The sequence below is a fragment of the Ochotona curzoniae genome, unplaced genomic scaffold, assembly GCF_017591425.1.
Source record: "Ochotona curzoniae isolate NIBS_2020 unplaced genomic scaffold, NIBS_Ocur_1.0 contig_291, whole genome shotgun sequence".
In the NCBI taxonomy this organism is placed as follows: domain Eukaryota; kingdom Metazoa; phylum Chordata; class Mammalia; order Lagomorpha; family Ochotonidae; genus Ochotona; species Ochotona curzoniae.
In genome coordinates, this window is record NW_024465649.1 from 1,179,773 (window position 1) to 1,199,851 (window position 20,079).

At 40.2% G+C, this 20,079-nt stretch overlaps 1 protein-coding gene across 7 annotated transcripts in view; it reads right to left on the reverse strand.

Moving 5' to 3' along the window:
- The window catches only part of SGIP1 (SH3GL interacting endocytic adaptor 1), a 190,890-nt gene that overhangs the window by 41,630 nt on the left and 129,181 nt on the right, over positions 1 to 20,079 (reverse strand). For 4 of the 7 annotated variants that reach the window (XM_040978629.1, XM_040978627.1, XM_040978628.1 and 1 more), the window contains 3 exons: positions 15,393 to 15,520; positions 14,231 to 14,357; positions 8,972 to 9,031 (listed from right to left, as the gene is read on the reverse strand). In XM_040978629.1, the coding sequence (XP_040834563.1) occupies positions 8,972 to 9,031; positions 14,231 to 14,357; positions 15,393 to 15,520 (315 nt within the window). Of the gene's footprint in view, positions 1 to 8,971; positions 9,032 to 14,015; positions 14,358 to 15,392; positions 15,521 to 20,079 lie in introns of those variants that run through there. The other 3 variants (XM_040978632.1, XM_040978633.1, XM_040978631.1) reach the window with 2 other exon arrangements.

A 20,079-nucleotide genomic window follows, 5' to 3' on the forward strand; every position in this document is an offset into this window, starting at 1 on the left:
GGAAGTCTATAAAATAGATGAGGTAGACATATATACCAGAGAACTAGAAGGATGTATGCCCAACAAAGATCAAAAGGTTTCTTGGGAACAGGGAAAAGCAGCAAATGTTTCTATATTAAGTTGCATTTACAGTAACAGCCACTGCGAGGCTGGCATTTTTTTCTCCCAGATATTATGTATAAAATCTTCCCACCTGATGTTCAGGTTGTCAGACTGACAAAAAGGGCCTTCAATTTATTTGCACAAAAGATAAATGTTTGATTCAATTTCCACAAACGTTTTAGAGTGCTTTTCCTCAACACATTATTTAGCTAGCCACCTTCTGCCTGCGCCTCAGGCTGGGAGCTACACTTCTCAAGTCTCTCCATCCTGAGGACATTATACCGGCTTTTTACCATTTCTCCTGGGCTGCTTCAGTAAATCCAAAATTTATCCTTGCTCCTAATCCTAAAAGTCAAAGATGATCAATCACCTTCTTTATTGAATCTTCTTCAAAATTTCACTTCACTAGGAATTGCAATGCAAATACATCCTTCCAGTATTTAAGCTACTTTATAGAGTATAATCTCCACTTACCATTCAAGATCATCTCCTAACGCCTTGCTCACCTCGCCCAGCATTCATATCTCTAAAGGCAACCCAGCTAGGACTCACCCTAATGCCTTCCTTCATGGTATTTTTCTCAAACTGGATTGTTCAGGTCACTGAATGAATTCCTCTTTTGTTTTAATATGAGCCAACTCAAGCCCCTTTTACTCCAAGGAGTTATTCCAGATTCTTTCTTGTTAAAGATCTTGTGGGGCCAATGGTGTGGTATAGTGGGTTAAGTCATCATTTGCACTGCCAGCATCCTAAATGAGCACCAGTTTGAGTCTGGGCTGCTCTGCTAAGCACCAATCCAGCTCACTGCTAATGTGCCAGGAAAAGCAGTGAAAGATGGCCCAAGAGTTTGGGCTCCTACCACCCATGTAGGAGACCTGAATGCAATTCCTTATTTCTGGCTTCAGCATGGCCCAATTCCAGCTACTGTGACAATTTGGATAGTAAACCTGGGAACAAAAATTCTTTCTCTGTCTCTGTCTTTTCAATAAATAAAATAAATCTCAAAATCTGTCTTTCATTCTTTTCTAGAATGCTTTTGCAATTCTATTCTGGTATTTGCTACAGTATGCCCTTTATAGGAAATGCTATATTCTTCTACTTACTCTGAATTTTTTTTCTACCTCTAAAATTCCTGTCTTGGAAGTGAAAGGTTTCAATCTTGAGAAAAGTGAAGGCTTTCCAAAATTTACATATTTTAAACTTAAGAAGGCACATCTAAAAATGTCCGTGTATTTTAAATTGCTATGAGTGGAAAGGAAAAATATATGTTATCTGTGAGTCAGTGGAAACAAAGGAGAAAACTTCTGAGCTCAGTCACCACCAGGGACCCGAGAGGTCACAATAGGGGCCAGGTGATATAAGGAACAAAAACAAACATGCCCAACAGGGCCTTCTGGTCCTTTTCCTTAGTTCTGTACATTCAGATGGACTGTAACATCAAACTATGAATGATACAACTTTTTTTTATATTGCAATGTATATTAAAAAGCAGCCAGCACAAGTGGGCATTGTGCTGCAGTGGTTTAAGCTTCCACTTCAATGCCCATTGACAATAAGGGAGCTGAATTGAACGTGGGACAGACTGGACCAGTCTGCTGTACATACTGGCAAGCACAGGAATCAGGGCAGGGGAGGATTAGTGGGAGTTACCACGGGTCACTTTGACGAGGCTGTGTTCACTGGTTTATGTGAAGGCCAAGTGTGTGGTGGGCAGAATCAGGCTGGGCTGTGTAGGAGATAGGGCTGGAGACAGAATTGACACAGCAGTTGCAACCACCAGTATGCATGTAGGAATTGCACTGTACTGGACCCTGTATTGGCAAGCACATACAAGAATCAGGTCTGGGACCACCTCAGATGAGGTTTCTTTGGGGATCTCCCCAATTGAACCACTGGAATCAGAACTCCAACCATGGAGAGAATTGCAGGTTCTGTGGTCTGACCATGGAGTACTTGTATCAGAGCTGGGCCTACTCAGTGGCTTAGATGGAGGTGAGAAGCATGTCCAGGTGCACATAGAGGATATGGCAGTACATTGGAGCCTACAGAGAACATCCAGTACATAACAGAGGATGGAGGACAGAACAAATTGGTCAATTACCTCAACCAAGCATTGGCAGTGAATTTCTGGGCAAATGGAGACTCTAAGGTGTACTATGTCATTCAGTGGATTCTGAAGGGATTTCAACGTGCTTGGAGTGGCGATCAACAGCATTCCGAACTGTTGAACTATCAAAACCACTTGAGTGAGACCCTTGGAATATGCCCCACATTGGGGACCTTGGGATGGCATTGAGTGGCTGTGCCCCATTCCAGGGTATGGAGGCAGTTGGGAGGTTGGAGGCTCCCCTTATCTCCCTCCTTCCCTAGATACGGGAAGGAAAAAATGAGTGTGGAAATAATGGTCTCACTGACCTTCCTGTAGTCCTTGACCCTTCCCTCCCTAATCAACTATGTAAAAATCATCAAAAAATAAAATAAAACAAATAAAAACCAAACCACCTATCCTATTTTATTTTCCTTATCATGCACATTTCCACTTTTATTTTATTTTAATTAATTTATTTGAAAGGCAGAGGGAGAGAGAGATCTGCTGGTTCAATCCTTAAACGGTTGCAACAAGTGACCTTTTCTGTTGCTTTCCCTGAAACCTTAGAAAGGAGCTAATGATGACAAAAGAGACCCAGAGGCATCAAACGCTCAGGCTCACATGATCATTACACATCACAAACAAGACAAATCTTATGCATATTAGGAAAATGGTTTTTATAATTTGAGCCCTGACTAGCAGCTCTGATTATCTGTGGTGTAGTGGGCTAAGTCACCATTTGCCAAGTTAACCCAATTTTCAGGTCCTTAGCTTACTCATCTATAAGAGGCACATTTTACACTTCCTATATATTTGTTGAGTTGCTTATATTTGTGGATATGGAGTAAGAGTTCATCAGTGGCACACTAACATTACTGCTACAAATAACAATACCTCACAATCGCTAAAGCCAAATGCAATATATTTTCCCTAGCCAGGTGGCCTGTTCAAGTGATGTGCTTTGTAACTACCAACCACTTTAAGCTTCTGGAAATATTTAGAGAGAAAATTCCCACTTGATTCTGCACATTACCATTTTCTCTATCAGTCCATTCACCATTTTGGACTGGAAAGTGGGACAGAACCCAGGTCAGTGTGCTGGCATCCTAATCTATTGCTAACAGAAGGTTGTCCACTAAGTGTGAGAGAGATCAGCATTCTCCAAGCCTTGTATCAAGTGCAATATCACCTTGCTGCTTGGTTTCAGAGATGTGGAGAATCAGGCAACTGATCCATTACTTAGAGGTAGAGTTAATGCTGGAACCCTCAACCAATGCACATGGTAGAAGACTTTGCAGTTTCAGCTCCACTTCAACCTTCCTAACTGGAAGCTGTGAGCTTCAGTTATTTTAACAGAGGATTTAAAATTTCATATGTATGTTATCTTCAGGATAAAATTTCAGATTAACGAGGGCACATGATCAATACTTTTAGTGAAAAAAGTTGGTATCACTGCCTTTTAGGCTTCTTGCAATTTAGGAGTGTTTCATACCATGACTTGAACAGGATGACTACTTCACATTTTTCCTTTGCAGTGATTAAAAAATGGCTTATAGCAGGGTTAATACAATTAACAAATGCTTTTCTCTTAAAGAATAAAGTGAATTAGCAAAGCAGTTGTTTCCCAGCAAGTGAATCACATCTTGTAATTTACTTTTCTTTCATGAGTCTCAAGTGAGCGAATTAATATTTTGTGGGCACACTGAAAAATTTAATCTTTACATCTTTTATCTCTAAGGGGCATTCCTACCACATCAAAGTTTAAAAACAAGTTGAAGGCTTTGTGTCCTTGATTGTAACTTTACCAATTACTCAGTAATTGGTCAGACATTTAAAACGTCTAACAGTTCCCCTCTCCCCACCCCTGGCCACAGAAACAACACAATTCCAAACAGAACTCAGGCAGAGAAGCAACATAATTTCAAACAAAGATAAAAAACATAGTTCATAATTGTATGGATGATTAAACATTTCTAGAGACAGTTATTCTCTCTGGTAGCTAAGCTGGACAGAAAACAACTTGAATGTAGGCCTGGACTAGTGAGATGTGTTAGGATGATACAGACATGACAACCAAGATGTCTGGGAGGTAACAAATACGGTGTTGGTGACATGGAACTAGAGTGCTGGAAGTTGAAGGATTAGGGGCCAACCCTTGCTGTTGCAAAGCTGGGATGATGTTAATGTACGCGCAGTAGGTTGAGGTGGGGCACACAGAGTGGACTGCAGACAAGTGACCCGAGCTTAAATCTTCACTCTGCTTCCTGCTGGTGGTGAGACTATAAAAGTGGTGCCCATGACCTGCACTTCAGTTTCTTGATTCGTGCATTGTGTAGATGAAATGAGTCAAAAGATGGAATGCACTTTGCAGATAGTAAGTGCTCAGATGTAGCTGTTGTGTTCCATTGTTTTGATATCTTTATGCCCTCCATTTAGAACTGCAACCCAAAATATGCTTTAGTCTTCTTTTCAGTTTCCCTGTAGACCTCATCACTTCAAAGTTATATATTCATTTACCTTCTAATTGTCACTCATTGTATTGGAACTTAAACTTTTATGATGGCAGAGATTTTTCTGTTGTGTTTATTACTAAAAAACGATAAAATAGTGTTACCACGATAGGCACTTGGTAAATAAGTAATTGCTGAGGGATGGGCATTTGACCTAGAAATTAAGATGCCTGCATCCCACTGGAATCCATCCCTGGCTCCTGACGCCAGCTTCTTGCTAGCACAAATGCTGGGAGGCAGGAGTGATGGCTTAGGCAGCCGAGTCCTGTGATTCCCGTGAGAGATCTGGACAGAGTTCTTGGCTCCTGATTTTGGCCCTGGCCCAGTCTTGAAGTTTTGGTATTTGGGGAGTAAACTCAGTGGTCAGGAATTCTGTATTTCTGTTTCCTAAATAAACAAATAAAAATCAACACAAACAAAATAAAATGTAGTTTTTGAATTAAAGCATTATTGCTTGCCAACATACAAAAAGAATGACGGGGCCCGGCGCGGTGGCGCAAGTGGTTAAAGGTCCTCGCCTTGCACGCCCGGGATCCCATATGGGCGCCGGTTCTAATCCCGGCAGCCCCGCTTCTCTTCCAGCTCCCTGCCTGTGGCCTGGGAAAGCAGTCGAGGACGGCCCAAAGCTTTGGGACCCTGCACCCGCGTGGGAGACCCGGAAGAGGCTCCTGGCTTCGGACCGGCATAGTGTCGGCCGTTGCACTCACTTGGGGAGTGAACCATCGGACGGAAGATCTTCCTCTCTGTCTCGCCTCTCTGTATATCTGCCTTTCCAATGAAAAAATAATAAAAATAAATCTTAAAAAAAAAGAATGACACATTTTTAGTTATGGAATGACAAAAATGACACTAGACAGTGAGGACCACTTTCAGGGTATGGCTGGATGTGTGAACTGTCGCATGGGTTGGAAAGAAAGAGTGTAAGAACTAAATCAAAGAGGCTCTGAAAGCCGGAGTGTGGCTGGACCACCCACATAGAATATGTGTTACAGAGAAGGTTAGGAAGTGAATTGGAGCAGAGGCTGAGAAGGAAGCTACTGGCATCTCTAAGCCTGTAGGAAAATATAGATCAACACTTTGAAGTCATTTAATAACAACAAGGAGTAGCAGAGTGGGTTCACACATGACTACTCTCCATCATCAGTGAGGGTATAGAAGTTGCAGAGGGAAGCTGGGGAACCGGAATGCTGCCTCTCAAGTCACAGGATGGACTTGGGAGTCCATGGGAGTTTGAACTTTCCGTCACAGTGCCACAACAGAAATGATGGTCTCTGGGGAAAGCTGGGGTTCAGTCAAGGAAGCAAGTGCATGAGCTCAGCAGAGAATCTGAAATGTAAGAAGCGTATGGCTAGGCAAGGGCGGGGTGGGGGCGTTAGGAAGGAGAGCTGTCCACAGGAGAATAGCAGTCCAAAGATGAGAGAGTGCTGAGGGAGCAGTGGTATGAGTAGACGATGGACGGGATCTTCCAAAACCCTTCCCCGAAAGACAGAGTAGTGTTTGGACCCCTGCCACCCACAAGGGAGACTTGGAAGGAGATCCAGGCTGTTGGCTTTAATTTGGTCCACCCTAGCCACTGCAGCCATTTGCAGGTAACACTAGTGGCTGGAAGATTCTCTTTTTTTTCTGTATCTCCTCTCTATGTAACACTACCTTTCAAATAAATAAAAAATCTTAAAAATAAAAATGAGAATATTAAAGCAAATATCCATAAAGGGGAAATGCTTGTGTATTTTACACAAAGGCATTCTGACAAGGTGTTACTTTTGCTTTCTCCCTGAGACTGTCTTTGAAGCATATTTCATAACACTTTTTGGACCTAGCATGATAGTGTAGTTTGCCTTGAATGCATCCGGGATCCCATACGGGTGCGAATTCTAATCCCAGCAGCCTTGCTTCCCATCCAGGTCCCTGCCTGTGGCCTGGGAAAGCAGTCGAGGATGGCTCCAAGCTCTGGGACCCTGCACCTGTGTGGGAGACCCAGAAGAAGCTCCTGGCTTCGTAGTGGCTCAGCTCCAGCTGTTGCGGGTGCTTCGGGAGTGAACCATCAGGCGAAAGATATTCCTGTCTTTCCTCCTTTCTATGTAGCTGCCTTTCCAATACAAATAAATAAATGTTTTAAAAAAAACCTTTTTACCTAAACAAGCATTTCTGATGGGATAAACAATGACACACCCATTCATAATACAGCTGTTCACAGACCCTCAGGAAGCCTCATGGATACTGCCCAAGGTTGAGTAAAGTGCAAGATGAAGATAACACAATATTCAAAGTTCTAATTACTTTCCATGAAAACTTCTGTATGAACTTCTCTTGGCCTAAATTGAAATGCTTAGGAAATTGGTACCACAGTGTTATCAACTTCAGAGATGTACAGATACATGAACAAATGCTACATGTGTTTTCATGTAAAATGATATGCCACACATTGATGGATAATATATATATCTAAATATTTAAAACAAACAAACCATCAACCAAAACTGTCTTCAAAATAGTGTGTTTTAAATAAGTCGACTTCTTTTCATAAAAAGGTCCTATACTAAAACAAAAGTGAAAGCCATAACTTACTCTATAGCTGAAACAAATAGCAATAAGAGAAAAAAATGTCAGTGTGGCATTTTGGGAAGTGTCAGGATTGGGCCTCCAAGCAGGGTGAAGCACACAGCTGCTCTGGCCGCACTAAACTGCACAGGGACCTTGTGTGTAGCATGTTGGCTGTATTTCTGGATTGTCTTACCTACTTAATAGGAGCCGTTTCTTCTGAGATGTCTAATCAGTATTAACATACTTAAATACTTATTAATTTCATCTGACTCAAAGGCAAAGTTTGGAGGTCACTATTTCCTGGACTTGTATTTTGGCTATTATAAAATTAATGGCCGGGGACAGCGAAGACTTTCACATTGTTAGTAAAATGTATAGTCCTTCCCTGAAGACTGGCTGTCCATCTGCCCTCCATTCTAGCAGGACAGGACATTAGGGTATCAGAAAATTTGAAATCTGATCATCTTTCCTGTTGGCCCTCAAAAAGCTACTATCGGCTAAGGGTTTCTATGTCTAGCCCACCTTGATAGCAAGATTTCTCATTGAGAAAAAAGTTGCAACCATTCAAACTATTTTAATAATCAGATTTTCTGACTTAAATTTGCATGAAAACATATACCTAAATTAGAAAAAGTTCAACACCAACATTCTTTTCCAGGGTAGATTTCTTTCTTTCTTTCTTTCTTTCTTTCTTTCTTTCTTTCTTTCTTTCTTTCTTTCTTTCTTTCTTTCTTTCTTTCTTTCTTTCTTTCTTTCTTTCTTTCTTTCTTTCTTTCTTTCTTTCTTTCTTTCTTTCTTTCCTTCTCTCTCTCTTTCTTTCTTTCTGTCTTTCTTTTCTCTCTCTCTCTCTCTCTTCCTTCCTCCCTCTCTCCCTCCCTTTCTTCCATTGGCTAATTTTGGTCTTAGGATAAAACATTTATTTAAACGGTAGAAAGTCAGGGGCTATGATAAATTTTATGTGCAGGGTGGCTCATTAATTAAAATTTAAATTTTTTTCACCATCATTAGTTTATATGGGTCATTATATCAAATACCAAGAAGATTTAAATATAAAGCAGAATGCTAATCCTTAATGCATAAATGACAAATTATCAGACATTGTGATTAGATAGTTGATATTCCATGTGGTATATTTTCCTCAAACTTCTAAAATGACAAGTCTAGCAAAAGTTGCCCATTTTATTGCAACCACTTGAATTACAATAAGGAAGCGTTAATGAAACCCACTGCAGTGCTTCTTTTTCTTTCACCCAATTTTTCTTGTTTTAAGTATATATACATACACAGATAGTCACAATTTGCAATAATAGATGTTGTATCTGTAACAGTATTCATTGGAAGAGAAAGGTTAAATACCCATACCAACCAAAAATTAACCTTGTATTTATTGTGCTGCATTTGCAAGAGTTAGGAAAAGAGCCCTGGTTGACAGAGTTAAGTTCCTTGGTCAAAAAAGATTTGTTCTGATTTTTTTTCAATTGACCATAGCTAATTAAGCAACCAATATTAACTGCAAATTAGCTTTAATTTTTTTAAATGAAAAAATTAAAGATGACATCCACACCCAATTCAAGTAATCTTTAGTGTTTGTTATTTTCTAAGTAGCCATAGCATTTTTTTATAGAGACAGAAGCCAGAAATTTGAAAGGAGTGGGATTTTGAAGTGCAAATGGGGCAAGAAGGAGGGGAGTACAAATTAGAATCTGGTATGCTATGTACTACTTACCTTCAAAAGTCAAATAAAACTTTCCTCTGTCAAACCAAACGAGGGAAGGCTGTTCATTCTCTGTATGGCCAGGAGTTGAAGCGGGATAGGAAAGGTTAGGGAGAGGGAGAGAGAAGGACAAATATGAGTTACAGAGCAGGTCATTAATCTCACTAAGGGGAAGGGTGGAGGCACTGCATGCCATTAGCGTGCGGGAAGGAAAAGGGGATGCTGGCAATCTACTATTATTATTTATTTATTTTAGTTGAGGAAACAGAAAGCAAAAGCAAAGCTATGGAGGCCTAAAGGGATGGGCACGGTTGTTGGTGGCTTGACAATTTGGTGCTTGTGTGCATGGGGCGGAGGACTTCCTGGCCATGCAGGGGCGTCAGCATATTTTAACTGCACTAATTAGGGCAAAGTATTATTCAGCAATGGCTGCATCCATTTCATCTTCATTGCCATCCCCTTCTATGCTTCCAAAAAGATAAATTCAGTTATGGGTTATACAAAACATTAGCTTAGGTATTAAATGACAACAGTGTTGCACACCAATTTACAGTTCATGGAAGATACCATACATCTTCCTCCCCCCTCCCTGGAGTCAACTTAGGCGTCCAGACCCCAAATTCCCTCCATCTATATACCAGAGAGAAAACAATATCACTAGTGATGCTCTCCTGCTACTTTTTTTTTTTCCAGTTAAAAAGCAGTCACCGGACATGTAATGCTGAGCAGTTAAATTATTCCTCTCTTCGTAAACACGAAGCAGTAGCATCTCGCCTTTTACAAACCTTTTCACTGAGAAACTGTCATGCAACCTGCTGCTTTTGAATATGACCACTTGAAACAATTTCAGTGGCATGAGTTCCACAATGAACAGTACGTGTACAAGGCGCATCTGAGAGGCACTGGACACTCATGAGGTGAGGAGCATGTCCATGAGTTTACAGCATTCAGATGGAGAATGGTTTGGATTTGTAAAGTCTACAACTCTAGAGCTCACTCAGCTAGCACCATACCTGCAGGCGTTTCACAGCGCCTTTCAAACGAGGGCAGTTTGTCATAAAAAACATCATCTTCTGACACTACGAGCCAAAGAAACATAAACGAATGGAAAACAAAAACACAAGTACAAATCCCAAATGAAATTGAGCAACACTCTTTACTGACTGAAACACAGGAATGAATTTAATGGAAAAAATGAAATAAAACTTAGGACACTGGGGTTATGCTTAGGATTTAAAGCACTGATATGCTTACTTTGTGATGATTCTCTGACCAGAAATTAACATTTTAAAAATGCTACGGTTCAGCATCTGGAAATTGGGCTGAAGTCAGTCCCAGGGAAGGAGTCATGCGCCACCTTGGCAGGTGCCATTAATAATCTGCCTACCTAATCAACAGGATCACCCAGGGGCAGAAGAAGGAGCTTTTAATGTGACCACAGGAAAATCAGAGTGTAAATCCAAGCTACCTGCATGAACTATCCTGTTTCAATCTCACCAACACTCAAGTTCAAGTTGCCTATCACCTGCCTTTGACAGTTAAGGACTGTTAATTTTCAACAGCATTATTGTAATTATATCTTTAGCTATGGTATCCAGCTGTGGCTAGATGCCTTTGCAAACTGGCCATAGTATTACGCACTAATGATTTGGAGCTCATTTGTTTCAGCTCTTCACAGTCTCACCAAATAACAACTGCAGACAACTGGGGCCTTTTACTCTGTGATTAAAAAAAAAAAATACTCAGTACCACAAGTCTTAAGGGTATGTGACAACTGAAAAGAAAACCGAATAAAATCATACAAAGTCCAGGAATGGAAAATCCTACCAACAATGCAGAGAAGGGAACGGATGAGGGTAGAACGAATATTACACAGATGACAGTGTTCTTTAGAAAATATTCTGTTAACCTGCCACCCAGACCTAAACAGAAGGCAGAAAATCGCTTTGATGTCAGTTCTTCAGAATTTAATATATCATCTAAGGATCACAATTTTTATTATATGTGTGGCTTCTCAAGTAGCCAGAATAACTTAATGCCCTCCTGTGCTGTCTGTGACTCCACTGGAGACAAGTGCTTGCAGCAAAGCAGTGTAAGGAGAAAATAAAAGGCCAAAATCAAATGTGGGGAATTTTTTTTTTCTTGGGAGCTAGGATTTTTTTTATAGGCTGATGGACATATTACTTTTTTTTTTTAAAACAAAGTTTATTCAATTCAGAATCATTACCCAGCTTAGAGAGACTAAAGTTGGAGGCAGTGGTTTATATTTTAGATGCTATGGTTACATTACAGAACACAGGCCACTTTTCCTGAAAGTTCTAGACTGAGGGAATCATGAAAATTTATGATTCTCCCTGTGGCACCCAATGATGGTTTTAATTCATGATAGGATCTTAAGATGTTGATATCTTATTAATTTAAAATGAATAATTATCAGTGAAGGAGTATAGTTAAACACTGAAATTAATAATAAAAAAAGTTGTTTTTCTTGGTGGTCGTCTTGCAGTGGGTTGCTAAGAAAGATTCAAACTTCTAAAAATCTTCAATCACCTACCGAAGTATGAGACATTTAATAAAAATAGATATTTACACTTAGAGAAAACTTCCTATTTTCGTAACTGCTGTCTCACTCTTAATCTAAAATTTTGTTTCTTACAATATTTCATATATCTACAATATTAATAGGGTTTTTCTCCATAACCACAGAATACATATCCTGTGAGTTATTTCTAGTGAAAAAAAAAAAAAGAGGTTTCTGTATTCTGCCTATTCAATGTCATGTATCTTTTTTCTTTTTTTTTTTGTTACAATCAAACCTGTCTGAAGTTGGGAGGGGTCATATCATTGATGGGATGGGAGAACATTGTATCCTAATTCAAATAGCAGTTTGCTTTTCTCTAGTCACGTGTAAAATTATGATTTTACTCTGAGTGTTCAATTCAAGAAAATAAAGTTGTGCAGGAGTTCTTTCAGAAAGTTGTATTTTTGGGTGTGGCATCAGATATGCTACTTTATGAATGTGTCTCTCCTGAAAGCTTTCACACTCATGGTGTATACTTTATGGGGCTTTTTGATATGGTAGATCCTTGTCATGTAGAGATTTTAAACCTGCTGTTTAAAATTTAGCTTTTCAATCACTTTAAATTTGCCTGATTTGTTCCCATGATACTTGGCTCAATTTTGGCTCAAGAGCCACAGCAAAAGTTAAGGAAGTATTGTGGCTTTGGGAGGGAAATATTGAGTCATCCATTTCTGAGAATTTGCTGCTGAAGTTCTCTCCTTGCCTCCAGGCATTTATTTGAGTGCATTCAGTTGACCTTCAACGTCAGTCCTGATTAGGCCCCCCTAGTGTGGAACAGCCAAAGCGCATCCTCTCCAGAAAGAGAAACAGCAAGACACAGAAGCTGCTGGCCAGCCATTGGACAATGTATTTACTTCAGAGAGAGGTGGTGGTCAGGTGACTCGCAGCAGGAGAAAATAAAGACAGGAGCGTGAGGAATTCACTGGGCAGATGAAGACCACATAAAAATCATACAACTACACAATCCAAATCAGCAACGAAGCAATGAGAGCATGTTCTTAAGTGGCTGGTTTTGGTTATTATTAAATCACCCTGTGGGTCATCTTGAAAGCACACATACTAGATGTGTTAAGAATCGAAGTTGCTGGCCGGGATTGGAGATTTCTGCTACAGGGAACACAGAAACACATTGTACAAAACATGGGCACAGTTCAATTTCCCTGCGTGTCTAATTTTCTCTATGAATCATAGGAAATTGAAAGAACATGCTGGGTGGTTCATTTGAGGTCACTTGGGGGTCTGCTCTCTGAGTGACAGTTCACTCTCTCCAACGAACAAGACAAATCATAAGGAGAGAGCAGAACAATGCTCCTGAGAAAGAACAGAGCAATTCTAGGGGAGGGGTTGTTGCAATCAAGAAATGTTAAAGACAGATAAAAAATAAAATTGGAATGTTATGGAACCAAACAAAAACAGAGAAATTTGCCTCCTAGCACTGAGGGATAGGATGCCTGGAATTGCCCTGATTGATGCTGTGGACAAGAAATAGAGTTGTTTACATAGAGAACATTAAATATCTACCATAAATGAGTTATGTGGAATTGGACAACTCGTTAAATTTTCCCGACATTTGACGGGTTCTTTCAGGCTGATCTGATTAGAAATATAGAGCATGTGAACCTGATGAAATTCCTTTGGGAGCCATCAGAGGCCCACCTTAGCCTGTTTCTTGGGGAAAAGAGGTAGGTTTCCTTCTGAGAAGCCTCAGGTTTGAGCAAGCTGCTTTCTCCCATGGGCAGCTTTGCAGTGCGCTCTTCCAGAAGGAGCAGCAGGAACCGAGTTACCTTTGTTTACTGATTCTCCAAAGCAATGCAGGCTGGGTTTGCTGATTTGTAACATAGAATTGCAGGGAAGTTCAGATTGTGACAGAAGGCCATAGACAATAGTGGTGGCAGAGGGGTGTCTCATGGTAAAAATGGAATGAGAAAGCCCCAGGTCAGTAACACTGTGCAAAAATGGAAAAGGCAGCAAGTGCTGTTGGTAGGTGGGAAAAGAGACCACTCCTTAAGGAGAGGAAAGCTCTACAGGTAAAATCAGGCATGAAAGCCACCACCTGGGCAGCCCTTCTCAGCTCTTCCCTTTCAACACAGTGTAAGGAAAGAGGTCCAGGGGCATTCTCTGCATATGTCAGCAATGGTTCATTTCTCTGGGAAAATTGACCATACATCATTGAAAAACACTAAGGAAAAATGTCAAAACATTCATTCAGGTCCCCATAATGCTAATGCTTATATCATTTGTCAACCTAAGGACTTTCAAAAATGATGAAGGAATGTCTTCAAGGAAGCAAATTTCTAAATACTATAATTTCTATTGTGGAACATGGTTTTGATTTTAAATGAACATTCTGCCTCAAAGGAGACAATTTGTGTTTTAATAAATGATCTTTAAAACCCCAGGATCTTCCCTGGCAGTTTCTTACTTGTTTTTTGAATAGCTCTATACGGCACAACATAAGAAGATTCCCGTAAAACACAGGTGTCCATGTTGTTTTCTTAGGCTGTTTGCTTAGGGAAGATACTTAGCCTCCTTAGCTGAGAAGGTGCTTTTAAGGAAAGAATCAGGTGATAGTAAGCAAAACACACAGCAAAACAATTTTGACCAGAAACAAAGGGTCTGGGGTCTTCAGATCATAAAAAAATAGCCAGTCAAGATCAAAATTGGGTTAAAAGAGAGGAGATAATTTTTACCAACTGTGGGAGTGGTAGCTGCACTCAAAGAATTGGTTGACGATATTGAAGAAGTGCTTTCAGCCCGGGCTAGGGGTGCTATCGGAGGAGGGCTGGAAGAATGTATGGGAGGGCTAAAAGGTCTGGACTGTAGGGAGAAGAAAAGAGATGAAAAGTTAGAGACACAGATAGTAGTACTTTTGTCCCATATTTGTAATGTCTCCCAGCCCAGGCTAGGATCCCTAAAGGAACATGGATGACTTAATTAATTACCCTAAAAAAGATACTATCAAAACAGGAACTTTCTGAGTAAAGATACAGGTACCAGAAACCATAATATGCTCCAACACAGTAGGGACATCAGTTAGAGAGAAGCTGAGACCTTTGAGGATTTAGCAGGTCTGTTTCACGACCTTGATTCCCATGCCCTCAGAGACTTCAGCAGGTGACAGTATGAAGGTCACACCTGCCTATAGGTGTTCAAGCTCCACCACTGTGCCAGCCAAATCCAATTTTATGGGCATCACTGGTTTGTGACTCCTTTGTCCAGATGCCAAATTTAGGTCTGCCACAAATCTCTTAAGGGTTCATAGTTCACATGGAATGTTTTTCACCTGAGCTTTAAGACACAACATATGAAAACTGCGACAAACCCTTCCTAGCCACCGCCTATTCCTTTAACTCACCTATAATGTGTCTACCACAAGTAACTCATTTGTATTTTGGAGTCAGAAACCAGTATTTGCCCTTTTCTAGAGTTTTCCAAAATCAAACAAACATGAAAGTCAACACCTCTATTTCCCAAGGATTTAGCACAACTAAGTATTTCTATCTCCAATTTTTAAATTTGCCAAAATAACTATAGTTATGTTACTTATAAAAATATATAAACATGTTGTTTAAAAACAACGTTTCATTGGCCCATTTACCAACTAGTTTTTTTTATTCTTCTTTTTCTTTATAAAGTTTGTATCCAATCCCTGTAGTTGAGCTGTGCTAAGCATCCGCCAGGCATCCTATGGCTACTATCCTGGATCTTGGCTTGAAATGTGCCATACTGTAAGGGTCACTTGCACAAGTGCTCTAATGCTCAGACCTCAATTTGACAAGTCCCTTGGAAGATAGAGCTTCTATTTGGTCATTTCAACATGTGTTTCTGAGTCAGGGAAGAGGGGGAACATACCACATCTCCGACACCAGGCTTTCCTGGAGGCAGCTTTGGACGAGAGGGAGGTCGGGGAGGAGGTGGAGGAGGAGTGGTACTGCTACACGGGACCAAAGGAGTGGCTGGCCGAGCGGGGGATGATGCACCTGTAAGACAAGCTGCTGTTAGACATGACCAGGATGTAGGTGGCCAATAACACTCTCATCGTGGTATAGCGCCAGGCTCAGACAGTTTTTCTACCAGCAGTTACTATACTAAACACTGCAGCACACATTGCTTTTTTCTTTTCTTTTTTTTTATAAAGAAAAAAATTGGTTGAATTATGGTGGGTGGGAGAAGCTGAAGCTCATTACCTTTTCTTGTCATGTGACATCAAGTGAAAAGTAAATCCCTTCATTACTCTTTTGGTGATCACAGGTAAGTTTTGGCTGGATGGTAGGTTCTTTTCATTTTGGTCATTTACTTATAAAGTCATTTGTATTATGTTCATGCTTTATAAACTTATAACTTTTGGCCAGCCAGGTATGCATTAAACTTTAAATTTCATTTCTGTGTCCAAAAAAAGAGGAGAAAGTGTAATGACTTTTTCCCTTTTTAAAAAGAGAATTACCTTTTGATTGCACTTCATAATGAGTGCTAACTTTATCACTGCACTCAAATACTTGGTAGTGAGCAAGGGATCAAATAAAAGCAAGAAGGTCAGAAGCTGCCTTAAGCATTTTGTATGTTGAATCTTAATAGAAGTCCACTGAATTTAAAGCATTGTATTATGTGGTGGCTGCTTAGGAATCTGTCAGCTGGAGTTTATTCATGACGAATTCTGCGATGGTTTTTGTAAGTGCCTCTTGGATTTACTTTTCTGGCTGTCAATGACAAGCATATGAAACACAGAAGCCACACAGAAGCCACATGCACACCGATCGGCATCAATGGAGTCTCGTACACAGGGTTCTGCCCATGCTCACTCATACATCTGGGATGCATGGGAACACTATTGGTGAAAAACCTTAGCAATGCAAATCAATACTCCAGCACTTCTTGTCCAGAAAAGTTCCATCCACTCCTGAGGTTTTCCACAGGTATCCAATCATCCCTGCAAAATTCTAAGACAGCCTGTCCCAGGAAAATATCCTGCATATATACACCGTATTACCTCCCTTACAATCTCCCTTGAGCCCATCAGAAATCTGTAATCTCTGGACATCTGAGTGTTCCAATTTGTATTTTCTCACAGAACTTGGAATAAACAAAAACATAATGATACCTTGTTCATCTAGTTTAAGCAATCTGCATCTTAAGTGCACTCCCCTGTGCTATTTATTCTAGGTGTATTTGCACTGATCTGAAATTTTCACTAATTGTCATAGCCACATCCCTTCATGACTACCATCTGCTGTACTCTTTCTTTTAAAAAAATTCTTTTGGGCCAAGGTCTATGCTAGATATTTTATGTATATTATCTTATCCCCATGCTAAGCTTTGCAAGTAGGTATTATTACTATCTCAATGGAAACAGAAGCTTGAAGATACTCAGTAACCTTTTTCAGGCAATACAACTCAAATGCCATCTCTTATAGTTTTACATATTGTGTGATCTACATTTTGTATAAAGTTTGTTCAAACTTTTGCATGGTCAGCTTGCATACTTTCAATAATAAATGCATTAGCTCTTAGGCTAATCTATCTCAAAGAAAGGAGAATCAACAACATGTTTTGACAGGGCCTACTTTGAAGTGTTACATCAGTAAATGAGCATGCATAACGTTTTCAGAAGACAGCAGAATATATCCAGCTGATAAACTGCTAAACAGCAAAGTCTTGATTAGGAAGTTTCATAGGCTCTGGGGCTGGACACAAGGTTGCTGTTATTGAGCTTCAAGTCAACCACACCATAGGACTCACTCATATCTATCTACTGCAACAGCAGGACATTATGTTGAGTGATAGAAGTCAGATACAGACGGACAAGTGCAGGAGCCTGAGTTGTGGTGCAGCAAGTTAAACTGCTGTTTGAGATGCTGGTGTCCCAAATCAGAGGCCAGTTTCTGTCCAGGTGGCTCTGCTTTCAATTTCACTGCCTGTAAATGTAACTGGCAAGGTAGAAGAAGATGGGCCAAGTCCTTGGGTCCCTACCTCCATGTGGGAGATCAGGATAGAATTCTCAGCTTCTGGTTTTCCTCTGGCCCAGCCTTTGCTTTTGAGGCTATTTGGGGAATGAATCAGCAGATGGAATCTCTCTCTTTTCCTCTCCCTGCCTTCCTTTCTCTCTTCTCTTTCTCTCTCTCTGCCATTGTGTATGGCATTCTGTATTCTGCCATTTAAATATGTACTTTTCTTTTAAAAAAAAAGAAAGACAAATACATCATGTTTTTACTTCTATACACAAGCTGCAAAGCTGACTTAACTGAAACAGGAGGGCAGGATATAGTGGTTACCAGAACCTGGAACAAATATGAAAGTAAGAGAGAGAGACAGAAGATAGTTGAGGTGTAGGGGGTGGAGCTGGATAGGAGGAAATCTGACATTATACAGTACAGTAGAATAATTATGCCTGACAACATTTAACCGTAGGAGGCTATTTAAAAAATATACGACGTATTTCGGTGCAAAAATCTTCAATCCATGCATAGTTTCTTTATTTTCTGTGACCTTTGTGATGATCTTATTATCTATGCATGGGTTTCAATGTTTTAAATAATTTGTTTTATTTATGTGAAAGGCAGTGCAACAGAGAGAATGGGGGAGTGGCTTAACTTGCTGAGACACATTGCTGGTCTCCGATTTAAAAATTACTATATCAATTGCTATAGCTTGCTATATCAACTGAAATAGTTGATTGATTATGGAGTCAGAAAGCCTAGACTTAGATTGTGACTGCAGAGGCCTAAATCAGCAAAGATCCATGCTAGGAAGGTTCCCTGTAGCCTTTTCCCAGGGATGGTACTTTTCAGTGAATCTCAGCAATGGGTAAGACTTGTGCCTTAACAAAGGGTGAGCTTGCCTCCTTAACTAATGTAGGAAGAGTGATTAGTAACCCTCATGTTTGCCTGTTTGAGCAGGTGGGTAACGTCCTATGTGGGAAAGCAATGTGCCTCTTCAATCAATAGTGAAGTCCTGTTAATGATTGCCAGGAGTTCTATGGTTTTCCTGCAATTGCCAGAAGTTCTGTGATTTTCCACAAATTATTCTTTGATTTTTATTGAGGTATTACTGTATTTTTAAATCTGTATTGTTCAGATCTCATATGATACATGTGTCCACCCTATATGAATAGTATAAACTTTGTAACCAAGCTCAGGTTTGAGAACAGACATGTCAGGCAACTGACAGGTTGTTTGTAGGTTTTAACCCTCAATGTGACTACTGGAATAAAATTCAACTTTGACTTTCCAGCCACACTCTGATCATTTCCAGATCAGACACCGAGGCAGTATTTGGGAAGCAAGAAGGCATTTGGATAAAAAGCCTGTTTGGGGGCTTACAGTTGTGGCACTGCAGGCTAATGCACTGCTTGTGACTCTAGAATCCCACATTCAGTTTCTAAGTCAAGTGCCAACTGCTCTAATTCTGATTCAGCTTCCCATTAATGTGTTTGCAAAGGCATAAGACAATTTTCCAAGTGCATAAGTCCTTCTCACTCAGGTACAGCAGGATGGTATTCCTAAACTTTGACTTACACAGACTTTCTAGGCACATTAGCAGGTAGGTGGATTGGAATCAGAGCAGGTGGAAATCAAAGAGACACTATGGTATGTAACACCTACATCACAGGGCAGCTTAGTCTCCTGCACCATAACACTGGACCTTGTTTTTCGTCTGTGTGTGTGTGTGTGTGTGTGTGTGTGTGTGTGTGTGTGTGTGCGCGCGTGTGTGTTTGGCAGATGGTGGAGTTGTTTGAGAAAAGTGTACCTCTATAGACCATAGAATCGAACAGATCTTGGACCAGATCCAGATTTGGCTACATATTAGCTTCAGGACCTTGGACAGGATACTTCTGAGTTTCAACTTCTTTATCTGCGAGATGAAGCTAATATACCAGGATGCTGTGAGTAAATCAAATATATGTCCCAAATTGTGTTTCCTGCATCACCTCTTTAGAAAAAAATATGTATGGGAATTATGGGAATTGTTTTATACTACGTTTATTTTTTTCAGTACACAGTATTATAGGCTTCCTTATCTGAAGTTTTGCTTTCTGTGGTTTCAGTAGCTTATGGTCAACTCAGGTCTAAAAACACTAAATGGAAAAGTGTAGAAATCAACTATTGATACATTTAAAATTGTGCACGTAATAAGCTCTTGTGCCATGATATTTGATACAGTGTGGGCACATGAATCGTCCCTTTGTTCAGTGTAGTATAGCCATACTACTTGTGCTATTAGTTCTATTAGTCACTAAGGAGCTGTCTCAGTCTTCAGGGCAACTGTCAAGATATTGCAGAGCTTGTGTTTAAGTGACCATTACTTAATAATGGCCCTAAGTGCCATAGTGATAATGCTGCCAGTTCAGATATGCTAAAGAGAAGACTCTGAATGCTTCCTGTAGGTGGAAACGTAAAAGTTCTTGGCTTAATAAGAACAAAACCCAAAATATATTTGGTTGGGTGCTATCCACGGCTTCAAAGACTGAGACTCTTAGGAAAATCTGCCATAGATAGGGAGGCTACTTACCACCCAACAGGGATTTCTGCAATTATAGCAATGT